Source organism: Nannospalax galili, unplaced genomic scaffold (genome assembly GCF_000622305.1).
Source record: "Nannospalax galili isolate Female #2095 unplaced genomic scaffold, S.galili_v1.0 scaffold347, whole genome shotgun sequence".
NCBI classification, from domain to species: domain Eukaryota; kingdom Metazoa; phylum Chordata; class Mammalia; order Rodentia; family Spalacidae; genus Nannospalax; species Nannospalax galili.
Genome location: NW_008355793.1, coordinates 1,003,576 through 1,025,971, shown reverse-complemented (window position 1 = coordinate 1,025,971; position 22,396 = coordinate 1,003,576). Strand labels below are relative to the sequence as shown.

Genomic DNA, 22,396 nt, shown 5'->3' with positions numbered 1-22,396 from the left:
ATCTCAGACCAGTGGCATTGACTAGATCTCTAACAAGATTATAGAAGACAACTTCCCTAAGTAAGGGAAATATTTACCTATACAGATTCAAGAAACACATAGAAAATCAATTAGATATGACAAGAAGAGAAACTGCCCACAGCATAACATAGTAAAAAACATTAAATGTACAGAACAAAGAGAGGGTAATGAAAGCTGCTAGAGAAAAAGAACAGGTTACCTATAGAGGAAAACCCATAAGAATTACATACAGAGGAAAACCCATAAGAATTACATATAGAGGAAAACCCATAACAATTACATATAGAGGAAAACCCATAAGAATTACAGCCGATTTTTGAGTGCAAACTATTAAAGCCAGAAGAGCCTGGACAAAAGTATTCTCAGTTCTAAACGACCATGGATGCCAACCCCAAATATTTTACTTAGCAAAATTATCTATCTTAGTCGAAGAGGAATGGAAAATTTTCCATTACATGAATAGGCTGAAAAACTGTGTGTCCACCAAACCAGACCTACAGAGACTACTTGAAGCAAAACAAAGGACCAAAGCTAGGAATTGTTGTGCCCAGTTCGTAAGACCCCAAAGACCACCAACTAGCCAACTGATGCAAACACACAAGGGTTTTTTTTCATTGTTGCAAGCTTAAGCTTGGGCCCACTCTATCACCCACCCTGCAGATCTCAGATGTGAGACCCCTTGCTTTGGGAGACAGGTTTTTATAGGTTTATTTCACCAAGTTTAGCAAGTAGGGGGTTTCTAGACTGGCAAGCATCTGATTGGTTGCAGCCCAGTGCCAAACCATAAACTGCTGCCTTCAGGAAATCTGAAGAGATATCTGGACTTTTAGTACTTCCCTGTCCCTGGTTAATTGACCATTGGCGGGGTAGTTGTTCTCTATCTGTTCCAAGTGTACTTTTTTTGTGGTTTTTCCTGGAACAAGGTTCAGGGCTGGGTCAGTCCCATGGAGGTTTTATCCAAGATGGAGTCACTCAGGTCTCTCAGAATGAGTATACCCAAGAAGCTACAGAAGGAAAAAAAGAAAGGAATAATAATGGAAACACAAAATAGGGCTACTAACTCAAAGAAGTTAAAATGACAGATTCCAAAATATACCTTTCAATAATGACACTAAATATCAGTGACCTCAACTCTCCTGGCAAAAGACACAGCTAATGGATGGAATCAAGAAAGACAACCAGTCTTCTTATTGTCTTCAAGAAGCTCTCACCTTCAAGGATAGACAATACCTTAGGGTGAAAGATTGGAAAATAAAATATTCCAAGCAAATGGCTCTAAAAAGCAAGCAGGTATTGCAATTCTAATATCTGACAAAAATAGACCTCAAATTAAGACTAATCAGAAGAGAAAAAGGGGGTCATTTAATTCTAATCAAAGGAACAAATTATCAAGAATATAATACTATCATGAACATCAATGCACTAAACTCTTGTGCACCCAATTTTATAAAAACAGTACTCCAGGACTATAAAACACAAATTAACCCCAACTCAGTAATAGTAGGTGACATCAGTACCCCACTATCTTAATATAAGATAGTCAACCAAAGAATACAGTGAGACATCTGAATTAAATGACATGTTCCATGAAATGAACTTAAAAAGCATCTACATAATATTCACCCAAGCACCAAAGAATACAGTTTCTTCTCAGCAGCCCACGCAACTTTTCCTAAAATTTACCCCATTCTGGGACACAAAAAAATTCTCAACAAATACAAAAAATTGAAATAATTCCATGCATTCTATCAGACCACAGTGCAATAAAGCTTACAATTAAGAGCAAAAGAAGTTCTAGTAACTACTTAAAATCATGACGATTAAACAACACGCTCCTGAATGATGAATGGGTCACAACAGAAATTAAGAAAGAAATAAAAGTATTCCTGAAACTAAATGAAAATGACAATACAACACAACAAAAACTCTGGCAGCCCTAAGAGGGAAGTTTATACCTCTTAGTGCATACATTAAAAAAAAAATCAGAAAGAACACATGAAAATGACTTAATAGTATAACTCGTGACTCTGGAAAGGAAAGAACAAACCAAGCCAAAGCTCAGTAGACAAGAAAAAATAACAAAAATATGGGCAGAAATTAATGAAATAGAAACAAAGAAAATAATTTTTAAAAATATCAATTTAAAAGCTGGTTCTTCGTCCTTAACTCCAGTTCCAGGGGAATCCGAAACCCTCTTTTGACCTCTGTGGCATTGCACGACACGGGTACACTCACGTACATGCAGGCAATACACTCATACACATAAAAAATAAAAAAATAATAAATAAAATATTTAAAAACCTGGTTCTTTGAAAAGTTAAAGAAGATACAAAGACCCTTAGCCTAATTAGCCAAAAAAAGAAAGAGCAAATCCAATTTAACAAAATCAGAGATGAAAGACCAAACATCACAGCAAACACACACACACACACACACACACACACACACACACACAAAAATCCAGAACACTGTGAAGGAATACTTTAAAAATCTATACTCCAGCCGGGTGTGGTGATGCACACCTTTAATCCCAGCACTTGGGAGGCAGAGGCAGGTGGATTGCCATGAGTTCAAGTCCAGCCTGGTCTATATAGTGAGATCCAGGCCAGCTGTGACTACAGGGAAACTCTGTCTTAAAAAGACCAAAAACAAAAAACAAAACAAAACAATAAATAAATAAATAAATAAATATAAAAATCTATACTCCATAAAATTCAATAATTTAAAAGTGATGGAAGAATTTCTAAAGTTATGGACACTACCAAAGTTAAATCAAGAAGAGATCAACAGCTGAAATAGACTCATTACAGATATGGAAATTGAAACAGTAGTGCAAAATATCCTGACTTAATAAAGCTCAGGCCCAGAGGGATTCACAGAAGAATTGTACCAGACATTCAAAGAAGATCTACAACAAATACCACTTAAATTATACAAAAAAAAATAGAAACAGAGGGAGAACTCCCAAACTCATTTTATGAAGCCCTATCACTCTAATACCAAAACAAGATAATGACAAAATAAAAAAGAAAAATATAGGCCCAAATCTTTAATGAATATAGATTCAAAGATACTCAACAAAATATTCATGAACCACTTTCAGACATGCATCCAAAAGATCATCCATCACAATCAAGTTGGCTTTATTCCAGAGATGCAGGGATGGTTCAATATATGTAAGCCAATAAATGTAATAAAACATATAAATGGACTTAAAGAGAAAAAAATCACATAGTCATCTCAATACATGCAGAAAAGACCTTTGACAAAATACAACATGCATTCTGTTAAAAGTCTTAGAAGGAATTGGTCTGGAGGGAACAGACCTCAACATAATTAAAGCAATAAACAACAAACCCATAGCCAACATCATCCTAAACGGAGAAAAACATGAATCATTCCCATTAATATCAGGAACCAGAGAGGGCTGTCCACTATCTCCACTCCTTTTCAATGTAGACCTGGGAGTCTTCTACCTGGTTTAGCTCTCATAGTTATGGAGGATACTCAGTAAGCTGCTAAAGGAGAAAATCAACTGATGGTCTAACCCAGCCCTAAGACCTAATAACCATAACAACCAGCAGAGCAAACTACCTCTAGTGGTGCAGTGGGTAATGAACAGCTATCTAATTGAGTATAAAGACCTCTCAATATGGAGTGAAATCATGTGTGTCACTGTAAACACATAATATACACATGGCTAGAGAGGTCTTAGACCCTAGAGACAACCCTATCTATCATATTGCTAGGTAAATCAAATTTCTTACTATATGTTAACTATGGATCCTTATATTTACAAAAAAGTATACCATATACCACTCATCAAAGAGGCTTCTTCTTGCAACAGATGGAGGCTATTGCAGAACACCACAACTGGTCAGACACAGTGCAGATACATCTGAGAGATGCCCAGTCCTAAGTAACATATCTACAGTGGAACCTCTACACCTAAGACTCATGGAACATAGTGGAATGAGAGATAGAAAGAAAAATAACGCATCCTTCAACTCTCACCAGTGAAACTTTCTTATACAACAGAGTGTGATGCACAGAAAGGCCACAACTGGACAACTTTAATGAATTTAAGTCTGCAGAGTGTGTGTCTCTGGATAGGACTCCTCTAACAAACCCCTCCCACCCATGACTAAAGGGACCACTGTGGAAGAGGTTGCAGAAAGATTGTAAGAGCCAGGGTTGGTTGATGAACATAGGGCAGCAGAGGTTTTTCTGGCCACTGGAAGCTTGCATATGTGAACTTGTGGCAATGGTGGCATTGAGCACAGGTCCCAAGCCAACTCAATCAGACCAGGGCCCAAAGTGGGCCAGGGAAATGGGTAGTGGGTTGGTCCTAGTATTGGAACTATTAGAGACTGAGTACTACTGGGTGAAGGTGAAGAGGCCTTACCAAAGATCTCTAAAGAGACCGACTAGACTCCAATGGGTGAATTTGCACCAAAGAACATCCAGGTGCAAATGCTTGAGTGGATAGCATTTAACATGCATGGTATGGAGGAGTACATGCGACCAAGTGTGGGGTATGGGGGTGGGCATGGATGGGGCAGTGGGTCTAAATTTGATTAAGAACTAGTGTATGAAATGCACAATAGCTCAATAAAAATTTTAAAAGTTATTTCAAAAGAAAACCAATGCATATTGTAGGGTAGTCTTCTCTGCAATCACTTATCACAGGTTCTCTCAACCCCAACCACCCTCATACCTGAAATATGCTAAGAACATCCCCATGATTCAACTTTCTCTTTTTGCTTTAATTGTCTATCATTAGGAAAAACTTTTAAGCTATTCAAATCTACTTTAACAAAACTTCAGTACAGACATATTTCATGGGCAATATCCTTGAGAAGGAAAAATAAACTACAAGTGGAAAAGAGGGTGTATCCCCAAACATAGGATATCCCCTAAAGACTTTGTCTCATTTGTTTTAAGATCATAAGATGTCTCATTGAATGACTGTAATATGAGAATTACACTAGTACCAAGTGTCTGTTGTTTCTTTCTAATGCTCTGAGAGCAGGAACTCAAGGCATGTATATTACCTCTACATTTCTATCACAATAGCAGCACAAAGCAGGCCTTCAGGAAGCATTGGAGGTTACAGTGTTTCCATTGGTAGAATTTAAGACAGAATAATATACCTGCTTTCTTTTTTTCTCTCCATCCAAACCCCAAATTGTTTGCTTTCTTACCTCTGTTTTCATTGCAGCATATGCCTAGCCAGTTAATATTTACTATGTTATAATTTAACATGCATTGAGTGCTCTGCAGTTTGACACTGCTTATTTTCAAAGCTGTTCATGAATCTAAAGAAAGTCAATGAACAACAACTTACCAGTTGTGAAGAGAAGTTTTCTAGGGTCCTGTGGGACACAAATAAATAAATACATGAATAAATAATATATAAAGAAATAAATACATGGATAACTACATAAATAAAATAGTTGACTGGAAAAAAAAAAGCCCTAATGACATAAAATTGTACAAGAAGTTTATAGGCTTTACAAACCATTTATTATGTATTTTATTTACCATTATTCCAGCACAAGTAAATGATTTGGTTAAATTTGTACCATTTTTGCATAAAAAAGGTAAAACCACATGAGACTGCCATCTGATAAAGAGGGAACATTGGATGACACAGAAGCCTGAATATGATCTTATTACAAGCTGGTTGCAGTGGTCTTAAGTTTGCTCTTCAACAGTTCTGAGATTCAACATCTTAAGGTATAAAGCAATTTCCTTTAATGAGGAAGAGTCTCATATTTCTCTGAGAGGTTGTAGGTTAATATGTTCATTGTCCCCCTGACTTAGCTTCCTTGTGGCTGGGAGTCTTTATAGCTCGAACTGCAGTGTGCTACCATAACTGCTTTGAAAATATTGATATATTCTCTATTTTTTGCAATTGTTAAGTTGCATCTAGAAGGCAATGGCAATGAAAACCAATAAAATGTATTTAGGATGTTTGCACACTGTAAACGTAGTACAAAGAGGATTAATTAAAAATTTACTATATTTTAAATACTAAGAAAAACAACAACAACAACAAAAAAATGAAGGCGCACAAACAGGTTTCTGGTATTTTGAAATGTAATACTAGGGGATGGAGAGATGCCTCAGCAATTAAGAGCACTGGCTGCTCTCTCAGAGGAGAAGGGATTAGTTCTCAGCATCAATATGGAAGGGTAACAACTATTCTTAACTCCAGTTCCAGGGGATCAAATGCCCTCTTCTGACCTCCAGACATTGGACAACATATGCAATATGAAATTATACACATGCAGGCAACATGCTCATAAAAATACAATAAAGTAAGGACTTGCACCTGACTTGGCTTCTACAGGGTGAGCATCCCAAATCATGCCATGCCCAGTCCCCTCCTTTGGGACCATATGAAGTTCCTCCCACTGGCCCAAATCCAAGCTTCTCTGCTGGATAGTAAGGGCTCAGACTTTGGAGACACCCTGAGAACACCTCTCTTGGTTTCTGCAGTTTCTATAGAAGAGTTCTACAATGAGAACCTTCTAGAGATAACCCAGGACACAGAATTTTAAAGATGATTATATGATTATAGAAGAAAATTTCCAAAAATTAAGGAATGACATACTCATATAAGTACAAGAAGCACATAAAACACCAAATAGATAGCACCAGAAAAGAAACTCCCTATAGCATATCATAGTAAAAATACTAAATATACAGAACAGAGATAACACTGAAACTTGCAAGAAAAAAAAAAACACACACATAAAAGAAAATTCATCAGAATTACAGCTGACTTTTCAATGCAAACTATGAAAGTCAGAAGAGTCTGGATCAAAGTATTCAAAGTTCTAATTGACCACGGATGCCAACCCAAAATACTCTACCCAGAAAAACTGTGTGTTATAGTTGAAGGGGAAAGAAAAAAATCTTCCATGTCATGAAATGGCTGAAAGAATTCATGTACAACAAACTGCCCTTCACAGAATACTCGAAGAAATGCAAAGGACTGAAGAAAGTAATAGCTATACCCAAGAGAGAGCATGGAGAAACTAAATACACAGTTGTAGAATACAAAATTAGACCAAGAATAAAAGCAGAAATTAAAATGATAGTAACAAATACACATCTTTCAATAATAACTTTAACTATCAATGGACTGAACTCCTCAGACAAAAGACCCTAGCTAGTTGAATGGGCTAAAAGCAAAATCTACTTTTTGTTGTCTGCAAGAAATACATCTTACTTTCAAAGAAAGGCCCTAACTTAAGGAGAAAGGATGGTAAAAATATTCTAAGGAAATGGCACTAAGAAACAAGCAGGGATTGCAATTCTAATATCTGACAAAACAGACAAACTAAAACTAATCAGAAGGGATAACGAGGATCATTTCATTCTGATCTAAGGAACAACTGACCAAGAAGATATTACAATCATGAACATATATGTACCACACTTTGGTGCACCCAATTTCACAAACACAGGACTTTAAGACACAGATGACCCCCAATGCAGTAATAGTAGGGAATTTCAGTACCCCATTATTTCCAATAGACAAGTCAACTGGACAAAATATAAACAGAGAGACATCTGAATTAAATTATACCATACACCAAATGGACCTAACATGTATCTATTGAATATTGTACCCAAGCACCAAAGTCTACATTTTCTATTCAGGAGCCCAAGGAAAGTTTCTCTGAAATTGATGATATTCTGTGGCACAAAACAAAGTTCAAAAATGCAAAAAAAAAAAAAGAAGAAAAGTCATGCATTGTATCAGACCACAAAGAAATATAGCTTAAAATCAATACCGAAGTTCTAGTAACTACATGAACTCTTGGAGATTAAACAACATACTCCAGAAGGATGAATGTGTCAAAGAAGAAATTAAGATATAAAAGTATTCCTGGAACTAAATGAAAATAGAATACAACACAACAAAATCTCTAGGATACTTTAAAATTAGTCCTAAGATGAAAGTTTATTGCTCTTAATGCCTACATTAAAAAATCAGAAAGAGCACAAAGAAATGACTTAATATTGCAACTCAAGACTCTGGAAAGGCAAGAATAAAAAAATTAAATTTAAAAAAAAACAGTAGAGGAGAAAAAATAACAAAATCAGAGCAGAAATTAATGAAATACAAACAAAGAATGCAATACAGAGAATCAATGAATCTGAGAGCTTGTTCTTTGAAAAGATAAACAGCGTAGACTCTTAGCCCAGTTAACCAAAAGAAAGAAAGAGCAAATCCAAATATACAAAATCAGAAATGAAAGGGGAAATGTCAAAACAGATGCTAAAAAATCCAGAACATTATAAGGGAATACTTTAAAAATCTATATTCAATTACATTTGAAAACCTAAAAAATGGATTAATATCTAAATTCTTGGAAACCACCAAAGCTAAACCAAGAAGAGAGCAACAAATTAAACCAACCTATAACAAATAAGGAAAGTGAAACAGTAATACAAAACTCCCTGACTAAAAAATACAGGCCTAGATGGATTACAACAGAATTCTACAAGACATTTAAAAGAGATTTACAACCAATACTACTTAAATTATTCAAAAAGATAGAAACAGAGAGAAAACTATAAAACTCCTTCTATGACACCAGTATCACTCTAATACTGAAACATGGTAAAGCATGACTAGAAAAGAAAACTACAGACCCATATTCTTAATGAACATAGATAAAAATTGTCAACAATGTAGTTGTAAGCCACAGAGAGATACACATCAAAAAGGCCATCCACCATGTTCAAGTTGGCTTTATTACAGAGACCAGGGATGGTTTGATATATATAAGGAAATAAATATTATAAAAAGTATAAATTGAGTCAGAGAGAAAAGTCACATGGTCATCTCAATAGATGCAGAAAAGGCTTTTGACAAATGTATTTACGTTAAAAGTCCTAGAGGAAACTGCGTGATGGGATCATACCTCAACATAACTAAAGCTATATACAACAAACTCAAGACTAACATCATTCTAAAAGAGAAAAGCTGGAAGCATCCTCAATAAAATCAGGAACCAGATAAGGCTGTATACTACCTGCAACCTTTTTAACATAGTGCTTAAAACTCTTGCTAGAGTGTCTTAGTTTGTTCTTCATTGCTGTGACAAAATACTCTGACCTTTCCTCTGGGGAGGAAAGGATTTATTTAGCTTACATATCCTAGGTCACAGTTCATCTGGTAGCCCAAGTTAAGAACTCAGGGCAGGAACCTGGAAGCAGGAGCTGGAGCACAGGCCATGGAGGAACACTGCTTATTGGCTTGCTCCCCTGGCCCCTGCTCAGCCTGCTTTCTCATGCAACACAGGCCCACTTGCTCAGGGGTGGCACCACCCACAGTGAGCTGGGCCCTCCCACATCACTCATCAAGAAGACGCCCCTCAGACATGGCCACTGGCCAGTCCAATGGAGGCAATTCCCCAACTGAGGCTCCCTCAACACAGGTGTGTTAAGTTGACACTAAAGCTATCCAGCACAATTTACCCCTTGTCAACTTGGCACACAAACATCCCTATTAAACCATATCTTTCCAATTTCTGTCCCCAAGATATGATGTTAATATCACAACCTAAGAAAGCACAACCTTAAAAACCCCACATTCCTTAAAAAATCCAAACACTTTAAAGTCCATAGTCTCTTTTAAAAGTCTCAACTGTGAGTGGGCTTCTGTAAAATCTAAAACAAGTACTGTCTTATTTCAAAGGGAAGAATTGGGCACAACTAAACAAAACCAAAGACCAGCAAAGTAGCTCAAGGCTGGACATCTGGGATTCACTCACGATCTTCTGCAGCTCCACTTCTCTGACTCTGCAGTCCACAGCACACTTAGCTTGTCTCACAGAGCCAGGCCAGCTCCATTCCACACTTAACCACTGTCCTTGGTGGTCGTCCCATGGTCCCAGCATCTCCAAAAAGCTGGGGTCTCCACTGAAACTGAGGCTACACCTTCACCAATGGCCTCTTCTTGCCTCTTGGGGTGCAAAGCCTCAGATTCTCTCCATGACCCCTTCAATTCTGGGGTCTTCACTGCAACTGAAGCTGCACTTTCATGTATGGCCTTTCCTGGCTTCTCAGGGTGCCACCTCAGCTGCTCTCTGTGACCCCTTCATGCTTTCAGCACCAGAACCATGCAGGAGACTCTTACACATTACCAAGTCCTGCTTCCAGCTTGAAATAGAGGTGCGGGTCCCCTCTGCGTGCTGACCCTGAGGAAATACCTCCCAGAAGACTCCACCACAGTGATGCTGGTCTCTTGTTACTTACAGCTGATTTTTCAGCCCCAGCTAACCAGCATCAATTGTCCCAGTAAAGCAAAGGTTTTGCTTCAGGTTCTGGTCCCTTCTTAATCACAGCTAATTCTTCAGCCCCAGCCAACCAGAACCCACAGAATCGCAATCCAAAATCTCACATTTTGGATGCCTGACCTTATTTGGAACATGACCTTTGGCATAGTTACCTGGAGTAAAAACTACCCCCAGGTTTTTTCTATATGATGATCAGGCATTGCCTGATAGTCTGGAAGATAGGAGCCCACTGCCACATGTAAATAAAGCATACTATGAGCACCTATCAGCTGAGGCTTTGGCTGCTGCCTCCACACTATAATTTCTCTAGTTCTCCCACTGAATAAATGGAGCTGTTTCACTGTGTCTGGAGCTGTATCACCGCTGTTTCACTGCGCCTGGGACCAGCCTCCCCAGAAAGGCTTTCTTCCATCAGTGCTCACTGGCCATCCTGACCCCGTTCGTCGCTTCTGCTCCCCCTGCCCTCATGGGCCGGTGGCCAACGACCCGCAAAGAGAGGGAGAGACCCCCGCACTCCCCTGGCCCCTGTTCAACTTGCTTTCTTAAACAACACAGGCCCACCTGCCTAGGGGTGGCACCGGCCCTCTTACATCACTCATCAAGAAGATGCCCCTCAGACATGGCCACAGGCCCATCCAATGGAGGCAATTCCCCAATTGAGGCTCCCTCAACCCAGGTGTGTCAAGTTGACACTAAAGCTATCCAGCACATAGAGCAATTAGACAAGAGAATGAAATTAAAAGAGTACTAATTGAAAATTAAGAGATCAAGTAATCCTTTTAGCAGATAGGATATTATACATAAGAGAGTCCAAAAATTCCACCAGAAAACTACTAGAAATGATGAACATGTTCAGGAAAGTGGCAGGTTGCAAAACCAACTATAAAATTCATTTATCTTTTTATATACCAATAACAAGCAATTGGAGAAAGAGTACATGGAAAACCTCCAGTTCAAAATATCCTGAAAAAATAGATTTAAGAATAAACTTGACCAATGACACAAAAAATCTCTACAATGAAAATTTTAAATCTTTGAAGAAAGAGATTGAAGAAGACCCTAGGACATGGAAGGGCCTCCTATGCTCATGGATAAGAAGAATTAATATTGTAAAAATGACCATTCTACCAAAATAAATGTATAAATTCAGTATAATCTCAATCAAAACTTATAGGACATTCTTCACAGATTTAAAAAAATTCTAAAATTTATATAGAATCACAAAAGATCCCAGAGAGTCAAAGCAGTCCTGAGCACAAAGACCAACACTGAGGAAATTACCATATCTGACCTCAAAATATAATACAGAGTTATAGTCACAAAAACATCATGGTACTGGCACAAAAACAGGCACATAGATCAATGGAATACTACTGAAGATCCAAACATGAGTGCATACAATTTTAGCCACCTGATATTCGACAAACATGTCATGAACTTCCACTGGAGGAATGACAGGATCTTCAAGAAATGGTGCTGGCAAAACTGGATCTCCAACTGTAGAAGAGTGAAACAAGACCCTTATCTTTCACCTTGCATAAAAGTCAACTCCAAAAGAATCAAAGATCAAAGATAACAGTATGAAACCTGAAACTCTGAAATAGAATAAATCGTAGGAAGTACCCTCCAAGATAAAAGTTCAGGAAAGGACTTTCTAAATCAGACATCAGTTGCTAAGGTATTAAGGTCAACAATCAACAAGTGGGACCTCATTAGACTGAAAATCTCTGAACAACAAAAGAAACAACGAAGGAAATGAAGAGAAAATGCAAAGAGTGGGAGAAAATCTTTACCAGTGACACATCTGACAGAGGTTTAATATTCAGAATATATAAAGAACTCAAAAAAAAAAGAATCAAGAAAACAAATGACCAATTAAAAGATGATCTATGAATCTGAACATAAAGTTCTCAGTAGGAGAAGTAAAGATGGCTAAGAAACACCTTAAAAAGTGTTCAACATTCTTAGCAATTAAAACCAATTAAATGCAAATTAAAACCAATTTAAGATTTCATCTTGCCCCAGGTAAACTGACTAAAATCAAGAGAACAAATGATACCAAATGCTGGATAGGCTGTGGGGAAGGAGGAATGCTCTTTCACTGCTGGAAGGATTTCAAACTTGTCCAATCAATATGGAAAGCAGTGTGGAAAATTTTTTATTTTTATTTTATTTTATGTGTATGAGTGTATTGCCTACATACATTTAATTATATCCATGTTGTGCAATACCCACCAAAATTAGATCCTCTAGAACTGGAGTTACTGATGGTTGTTAGCCGCCATGTGGGTGCTGGGAACTGAACCTGGGACCTGTGCAAGAATAATCAGTGCTCTTAACCACAGAGCCATCCCTCCAGCCCTGGAGAAATCTTAAAAAACTGAAAATGAACCTATCATATGATCTGATTATACCACTCTTTGGTACATTCATGTTTGTCGCTGCTCTTTTTGTAATAGCTAAGAAATGGAAGTGACCTAAGTATCCCTCAACAGAGGAATGGATAATGAAAATGTGGTACATTACACAATGGAGTTTTAGTGGTAAAGAAAGGCAAACTCATGACATTTGCAGGTAAATAGATGTAACTCAAAACTGTTATACTGAACAAGTGAAGCAACATAGACTCAGAAAAGCAAATGATGCATGTTCTCCCTCATTTATGGATCCAAGCACCAAATCCTTATATACAAATACACCAGTCACCACACATCAAATAGGTATCTTTTGTTACTGATGGCAACTATTAGTGCCCAAACTGGTCACATACAGAGAGAAAGTGTCTGTGAAATGCCCATCCCTAAGTGACACATCTGCAATGGACCCTCTACACCTAAAGCTCACAGAACATAGTCAAAAAAGGGGTAGAGAGAATACTAATGCATTTTTTCAACTCTCGTCAATGAAGCACCCTCATGCAACAGAGGGCAATGAACACAAAAGGCCACAAATGGCCAAAGCTTTGAAAATGAAAGTCTGAAGAGTGTGGTTCCTTGGCAGGACTCCTGCATTAAAGTCCACCCACCCAGAGCTCAGGGACTACCGCAAAAGAGGGGGCAGAAAGATGGTAAAAGTCAGGGGAGGAGGTGCATGACCATATGGAAACAGAATCTTACAGGCTCCTGGGACCTTGCTCACGTGAACACACAGCAATAGTGCCAGGATACACAAGACCCATGCAAACTCAAGTAGACAAAAACCCAGCATAGAACTGGGGAAATGTTCAGCATGCCCCAGTCATAGCTTATTACTGCTGGGTGAGGGAGAGCTGATCTTTAAGGGAGTGACTTTAGCTAGGCTGACTAGACCTCAGTGGATGAACTTGCACTGCAGGACATGTGGGTCTGATCTGGTGGAGGAACTGTAAAACATGTGGTGGGGGAGGGAGTATAACGAAAATTAAGATGTTTTGTATAAAATACACAAAAAAAATCAATAAAAATATATACTTTAAAATAATTTAATCTCAGCACTCGGGTAGCAGAGGCAGGCAGATCTCTGTGAGTTCAAGACCAGCCTGGTACACATAGTGAGTTCCAGGACAGCTGGCGCTACAGGGAGACCCTGTCTCAAAAAGAACAATAATAATAATAATTATTATAATTATAATTTTTAAAGGAAAAGTAATACAATCATGTTTATATCTTCTTATGTTATCTCTGTTTACATCAGGCTTCACAGCAATTAGGAAGACAGCTACGTGGTACAATTTTAGGAGACTGAGAATAGGGACTGCATGCTCTTCTCCTGATTTAAATAAAAAGAAATACTTAGTATTAGAAATGTAGCTACAGGGCTGGAGAGGTTTCTCAGCAGTTAAGGCACTGACTGCTCTTGCAGAGGACCCAGGTTCACTTCCCAGCACCCATACGGGGGCTAACAACAATCTGTAACTCCAGTTCCAGGGTATCAAACACCATCTTTTGGCCTCTGCTGGCATTGCACTACATGGATGTACTTAACATATATGGAGGCAAAATAGTCATGTACATAAAATATAAATAAATAAGTAAATAATTAAGTAAATAAATAAAATTTTAAAAAGAAATGTGGGTAATAAGTAATCTGGAGAAACAGTATGGATTTTTTTAAAATTAAATTTAAATCTTTTTGAGTGCTAGGGATTGAAGATCCTTGCACCTGCTATAAGAAGTGGTCTACCACTGAGCCCCAACTTCAACCCTGATAAGCTAACATTCATACAATGAATGAAACATGAAACAAAGTAGATGATGTTGTAGTACTAGAAATATAAACAAATGAATACAGAAAGTCTTAAAATGGGAGAATTGTCATATCCAAGGAAATAATGCAAAACAGATCACTGAGAGAGGCCTTCAAAGACTGCAGGTGAAGCAAATCACCAGGAATGGGCAGCAGTCACATGCTGCGAGATGCTCATTCCAGGATAATAAAATGAGATATACAGCACAAAACCACCTTTTCCAAAGACAATTCACAAAATAACACACTTGTTTGAAGTGTATATGTGCCTCTGAGTGTGTCCATAAACACACACTTCCCTTCATGTCCCTCCAGGGCAGTGTCATTCATCTAAGTCCTGGATACATTTATTCAAGGAGAAGTCAAAAGAACAAAAATAGACATGAAAATAAAGGATGTAAAAGAAGGAGAAATATAATTCAAACTAAAGAGTTGTCATTTTTAATCACTCAGATTGTGAAGTAAGAAAATCAGAAACAAAGTGTAGAAATCAATATTCGGATACACACTTGTCAGGCGTAAACTTGAGAAGCCATTTTGGAAAACGATTTGTCATCCTCTGCTAAAACTTATTTGTACTTCAAAGCAAATTTCTACATCCACAATTCTATACCAGAAGAGCACAAAGATATTTTTACTGGAATATGGCTCCTGGCAAAATTGAAACCAACCTAAAGCCTTAAATAAGGAAACAGCAAAAAAATAAATTATGACATATTCATTGGAGGAGACTGACTCAGTCAGCCTTAAGAGCCATATTTATGGAAAGAAGTAAATTGGTACCACAAAATTCCACTCAAAAATTCTGTAAAGAAACAAAATTATTACTGTGGATAATTTTGAAGATGCTTTCTTTTTTAACTTAATTCACATTTTAGTAATGTAGTTAATATATTACATCTGCTGTTCAACATAAAATAATTTTAAAGACTAAAAACACTTGAAACAATTTAAAATATTGGATGATGAAGCATAAGTAGATAGTATTAAAATGAAAAACTATAATAGGTAATAAGTATGAATTCTAAAAAGAGAAGCATAAAAGTAAAAGATATGTAAAAGAAATTTTATAGCAGGAACACGATACAAGTAACTGTCAAATGATGTGGGAAAAGGGCAGAAAGACAGGGTGCAGGAGAAGGCAGAGACAGCAGGAAGGATGATGGACCTGAGAGCATGACAGGAGAGCTGTTGTCGCTAGCAGACTGAGGAGCTGGATTCTGCAGTCATTTTCAATGATTTATGACTCTACAATCACCTGACGAATGTTTAAAAATAGCAGTGACCTGAGGCAATCTAATGCAGCCTTGGCTTTCAGAAGCAGTGTCCATCTGAAGACAATGTAAATGTACTGGACAACAGAAATCTAACCAGGGTTGTACATGTGCTGAGCATCAGGTGCTGATTCAGCACAATGTGCATATAATCTCATTTTATGAGCACATATAAGTTCACATGAGCAAAAGCACCTCTATATCAGATATTGCCTGCTAATGAATTTAGCTCAAGGTCATCTATTTCATGGGAAAAAAAATTATGAAAACTCACCAACATTTTAAGTCAAATAAATTTATTATTTAGGATCCATAAATAATCAGCCTACTTTTCTGCCCTTTTTCCCTGAGCACAGTAAGTTATTAAAGTATTTTTAACCTAGACTGGCATTGTCAACACTCTCAGCTAAATGATAGGAATTAGACAAAGGCTGTTAGGAGTCAGAAGGTAGATCTGAGTGGCAACCATCCCAATACTGCAGAATATAAAAAGTAGACACTGCCAACTCCCCTTTTTAGCAGGAGAGACTATGAAATAGTAATTACCTGCATTTTCTATTGAAAGGGAATAAAACTCAACTTGACAACTGCATTTTAAAAGCACTCAAAAGAGCAGCAAGGTACAAATTTTCTGTAAAAACTGCAGACCTTCATTAGTCATCTAATGACAAGTGAAAGGAAAATGTGAAGACAGAGATCACCCACCTCATTTTGGTATCTTGCTGCATTCAATTCAATGAAATCTTCACTGTAGTTGACTGAGAAGTTGAGAGCATTCACCAAATGGGCAGCCACATGCACACCTACAAAGTCACAACAGATCAAATCAGTGAGAAAAGTCTGCTGCTCTCCACAAATAAAAAAGCATCGAACGTCAACAGTTACATGAACAGTAAAATATTAGATTAAACCAATTCTAAACTACAAAATGAAATTCAATTCAACATCATCAGTTTACTAATTTTTCAAAGGCCATAGTAAAATAATCATGGTACTTCAAATTAAGAACTAGAACTACTGGGTTAGAGAGGTGGATCAGTGATTAAGAGCATTGACTGCTATTGCAGAGGACTCAGGTTAGATTCCCAGCACCAGCATGTGGCTAAAAATGATCTATAACTCCAGTTCCAGGGGATCCCACACTGTCTTCTGACCTCTGTGTGCATGGCATGACATGGGTACACCTACCTACATGCAGACAATACACACATACACAGAAAAGAAAAATAATAAATAAGAAAAGGATTTAATAAAACAACTAGAACTAAGGCATTCATATGCAACACCTCACACATAAACTCACAAATTCACATTCTGTTCCTCAACAAGGGATGGGTATTTTTACTAAATTGTCTCCTGGATATTTTTGCATTCCACAGCTTTCATTTCTTCCATTGATTCCAACCTACTCTAATATGCTTCAATGTCATGAAACCCCAAGTATTAGCCTACTAAATGATTTTTAACCAATTGAAATGTTTACAATCAAAAGAAAATTCTATAAACTCAGCAGCAAAATGTTGGGAAGCAATTTGTGGAAGAAAAATTCAGGAAAAGAGTGATTTTGGTTTGATAAATAACAGAGTTAAAATAGCTCTGGCATCACAGTGCTCAGCTGACTCAGAGCTCAAATGAAAGATTAAAGTATTGGGGAGTTACTAGAGATCTGAAGCAACTCATTTTGGCATAGATGGGAAAAAGGAAATTATTTTGAAGAAGTGAAGAAGAGGAAAAAAATAACCTGTGCCACTCCCTGCCACGTCCTCCTCTTTCCCCAACCTGTTTTGGTAGGTTAAGTGAAGGCATGAATTAACATCACATTTTAATATACTCGTCAGAATGGCAGAAAAGTGAAATACGTGCACTCTTGTTCACATGATCTTTCTACTAGATCCTCAGATTATCTATAAAATGTTTGTGGAAGAAATAAAACACACAAGTATTGTGTAATTATTTTATAAACTAGCACAGGTTACAGTAATTTATAGTGCATGTTGGTTCAAAAGAAAATGTTGCCTGGAAGCTAGAAAGTCTACAGTTCCTAAACGTAGAATATAAAGTACAGCAAGGTCAACACTACGAGTTACACAAATACCAACAAAGGCAAGAGAGGATCAGAATGCTAAATAACCTAGACACTTATTTTAAGGACTTGTAAGGCAGAGAATCAAGTTGGAGATGGCGAAAGATTCGCATTTGATTTTAGCCAAAAGGCCAAAAGCAATGGGGGAAAGGTTCTCATTAAAAGCAGAATCAAGAATCGCCTTGAAGTTAGAGTACTCAAGAGAGTGTGATATTGTGGAAAGAACAGACAAACAAAGCAATGAAATAGAATAGGGATTCCAAAAACAGATTCCCATGAATAGTCAATCGATCTTTTACAAAGGAACAGAGACAACACAATGGGAAAAAGGAGGATTCCAAAAATAGTTCTGGATCAATTGAACATTAACATGCTAAACAAATGAATCTAGGCATAGACTCCATAAATTCAATAGAATTAAAATGGACCACAGAAATAAATATAAAAGGCCAAACTATAAAACTCCTGGACGTTAGCATAGGAAGAAAAATGTAGGATGGAGGAGATGGCTCAGTGGCTAAAGCACTTGCCATGCAATCATGAGGACCTGAGCTCAAATCCCTAGGATCCATGTAAACTCTGGGCACAGTATCACACACCTGTAATCCCAATGCTCCTACAGCAAGATGGGAGGTAAAAAGGAGAATTCCCAGAAGCTCACAGACCAGTTAGCCTGATTTACATAGAGGTGAAAAACTGACCCTGTCTCAGCTAAGGTGGAAAGTGAAGACTAATTTTCAAGGTTGTCCTCTGATCTCCACATGTGCCCCTTGACATACACATGCCTACGCCCCCCCCACAAACACACATGTAAGCTTACACACACACACACACACACACACACACACACACCTGCATTTGGATAAAATATATTGCCTAGGGTTTACTCGTGACATATTTGTTATAATCTACTTTATGTATTTTATTTAAAAGTTCTATTATTAATTTAATTGTATGTGTAATTGCTTGATTGTACAATACCATACATACTGTATACTAATGAAATTTGGGTGATTAGCATTCCATCTTCTTATCAATCTTTAGAGACTTTCTTCTAAATCTTTATCACTATAGAAGGAAAAATTGTAAACTACAGTCACCCCAGTGGATTGAAGAGTTAGCACCTAGTGCTTCCATCTACTGTTTTGGTACCCACTCTACAACCTTACTCTAATTCCTTCTACTCTTCCAACCTTTTCTAATCCTTATTCACATTTAAATTAATGTTGTAAGCACGGTATAGTTCTGTTTCCTATTGCTGTGACAAAACACCCAGAGAAATGCAATTTAGAGGAGAAAGGGTTCATTATAGCTCACAATTCCAGGTTATATTCCATCAAAGCAGGGAGTTCACAGAGACAGAAGCTTGAAACTAGTCACATAGCATCCACAGCCTGGAACAGAGCAATGGATGTGTGTGTGCTGACTCAGCCATTTGCTTTCCCACTCATATGAAGTTCAGAACACCCTGCCTCAGGAATACTGCTACCTACAGTGGGTGTTTGCTCACCTCAAAAAAAATAAATAAATAATAATAATCCCCCACAAACATGCCCACAGGCCAACCCGATCTAGGCAATCCCTGATTAAGAGTCTCTTCCCAGGTTATTCTGCATTGTGTCAAGTTGAAAATCAACACTAAACATCAGAACATCCAAGAAAGAACATGTTCAGATGTTTTGTGTAAGAGGACAGAGTTTTTGTTTGCTAGTAGAGGACATTGGCAGAGGGTAAGATAGGGGCGGAGATGGGAGGGGGGTCTGAGTATGATCAAAATACATTGTATGAAATTCTTGAATCAATACATTTTGCTAAGTTGAAATTTTAGACTGGTGAGATGGCTCAATGAGTAGAGATGCTTGCCACCAAACTTGGTGACCTGAGCTGTATTCCCAAGACCCACATGGTGGAAGGAGAACCAGCCCCTAAAGTTGGTATCTGACCTCCTCATGCATGCTCCTCTCCAAAAAAAGTAAATTAAATGTAAGCAATATTTTTAAGTTGAACTATTTCACTTTTATATTGTTTTTAAATGGTTTTTACTTTACATATAAAATGTTTTAGGTTACAAAAAAGAAAGAACATGTCTTCCTGTGCCTAATTCTTTCACTTCTTTCCCTTAATGTATTCCAGTTCCACCCATTTTGCTGCAAATGATATCACTTACTGTTTGACTAAATATTCAGTTGTGTGTGTGTGTGTGTGTGTGTGTGTGTGTGTGTGTGTGTGTGTGTACAGATAAGAATGTAGGTTGATTACAGAGCCTAAATGTTGTTACTAGGACATGAATAAATACGAGTGTGCAAGAATATCTTTGGTGTGCTGATACCAATTCCTTAGGATATATACTCAGAAGTGGATTAAATGACCTACTTACAGTTTTTAAGGACTCTCCACACTGTCCCCCATAGGGGGATACTAATTTACATTCCAGCCAAGAGTAAGTACATAGGTTTGATCTACTCTACAACATCCTCACTAGTACCATTTTTGTCTTTTTCTATAATATTCATATTAACTGCAATGAGATCTCTCTGGCTTCGATTTTGTCTGATTATTAATGACAGTAATCTTCTTTCAGAAATTTATTGGTTGTATGAAATGCTCCCTTTCAGAAATTTCTATTCATGTAATTTGTCCATTTTAATTCAATTATTTAACTTTAAACTACATTTTGTTTATAGTTTATCAGATGATTTCTAGAAAATTTTATTCTATAAGTTGTTTCTTCATTCTGTTGATTACTTCTTTACTGTGCACAAACCTCTCAATTTGATACAGTCAGCTTGTATCAGCTTGCCTTGGTTACCTGTTATTTGTGTCCTTACCAAAGAACTAGATGTATATATTGACTTAAAGTGTTCCCCTTATGTTTTCTCCTAGTAGTTTCAGTGTTACTGTTTATCTTTTTAGTTTGTGTGTGTGTGTGTGTGTGTGTGTGTGTGTGTGTCTGTATGAACTTCTTTGTGTGTAGAGCGTTCACGCGGATGTCACAAGAGGGTGCTGGATTCCATCGAGCTCGAGTAGACATTTCTGTACCATCTCATGTGAGTGTTAGTAGCTGAAATTTGGTCCTCATGAGGGAGAAGTTCTGAGCTAGTTCTCCAGCCCTCAGTTTTACTTCTGACATTTAAGCTTTTGATCCATTTGTGACCTGACTTTTATTTGGGGTGAGAGGTAGTTGTGATTTTCTGCATGTGAAGATTCAATGTGCCAAGAACATTTTATTGAAGAGACCTCTGTTTCTCAACTGTTTTGTCACAAATATAGAGTAACTTGGCTGCAAAAGCCTGGGGTTATTTCTGTGTGCCTGGGCTGTTTAATTACTTTTAATTAATTATTTTAATTAATTTGTGTCTGTTTGCACATGTGTATAGGTCACAGGACAACACTCAGAAGTCACTTTTTATCTTTCACTTTTTGAGGCAGGGTCTTTGTTGTTCTGCTGCACTGGGTACCCACCTTCCATCTTCTGTAGATGTGCTGGATGACAGATGCATGCTACTGTATCTAGCTCTTTACATGGGTTTTGAAGTTTGAACTCATCTCATCAGGCCTGCTTTGCTAGTGCTTTTATCTTGTGAGCCATCCCCACAGCTTTGTATATCTGTTTTGATGCCAACATTATTCTCATTTTAAAGATTTATTTTCATTCATGTGTATGTTTGTGTTTGTAGTTTGTGTGTGTATGTGTGTGAGCACATGCACACACCATGTATGCTCTCCCCCCAACCCCCAGAAGCCAGACAAGAGCATAGGATCCCCTAGAGCTGGAGAAATATGTAGTGTGGTTTCTGTGAACTAAACTCAGGTCCTCTGGAAGAGCAGCAAGAGCTTTTAAGTGTTGATCTATCTACCTTCCAACCCCACATCATGCTCTTTTGATGACTCAATCTTTGTAATGTATTTTGACATTAGAAAACATGCTGCCTCCATCTTTGTTCTTTTTGCTCAAGACTACTTTGGCCATTCATTGTTTTTCTTTTTCTTCCATATAATTTGTAGGTTTATATTCTCTGGTTCTATGAAGAATATCATCAATATTTTGATGGGAATTGCACTGAATCTATAAATTAGCTTTTTAGAAACAGTATAGAGGCAAAAATCTATGAAAAAAATAGATTGATAAACTAGGTATGATTAAATTTAGATGTTTTGTTCTGGGAAAGATTAGGAGAAGACAAGCCACTTGTAAATGAAAAAAATGATAAAGGACTCAATGAAAATATCCAAAGAACACATAAAACAATAATAACCAGCAAACTAATTAAAGGATGCATCAAAGACCTCAATAGATATCTCATCAGAGAAGATATATATGTGGTAAATAAGCAGATAAAAAAAGTTCCACATCACATATTGCCAGATAAATGCAATGAAATAACATTCCATGCTAAAACAATGGCTAAAACTCAGAAAACTGACCTTATGAAATGGTGACCATGATGTGGGGAAATAGGAATTCTCACTTA

The 22,396-nt window shown here is 37.4% G+C and overlaps 1 protein-coding gene across 3 annotated transcripts in view; it reads right to left on the bottom strand.

Moving 5' to 3' along the window:
* The window catches only part of Nox4 (NADPH oxidase 4), a 161,257-nt gene that overhangs the window by 100,441 nt on the left and 38,420 nt on the right, over nt 1-22,396 (bottom strand). For all 3 annotated transcript variants that reach the window (XM_029556406.1, XM_029556407.1, XM_008853620.2), the window contains exons 5-6: nt 16,547-16,644; nt 5,369-5,396 (exon numbers count right to left, since the gene is read on the bottom strand). In XM_029556406.1, coding sequence (XP_029412266.1) covers nt 5,369-5,396; nt 16,547-16,644 — 126 coding nt within the window. The remainder of the gene's footprint in view (nt 1-5,368; nt 5,397-16,546; nt 16,645-22,396) is intronic.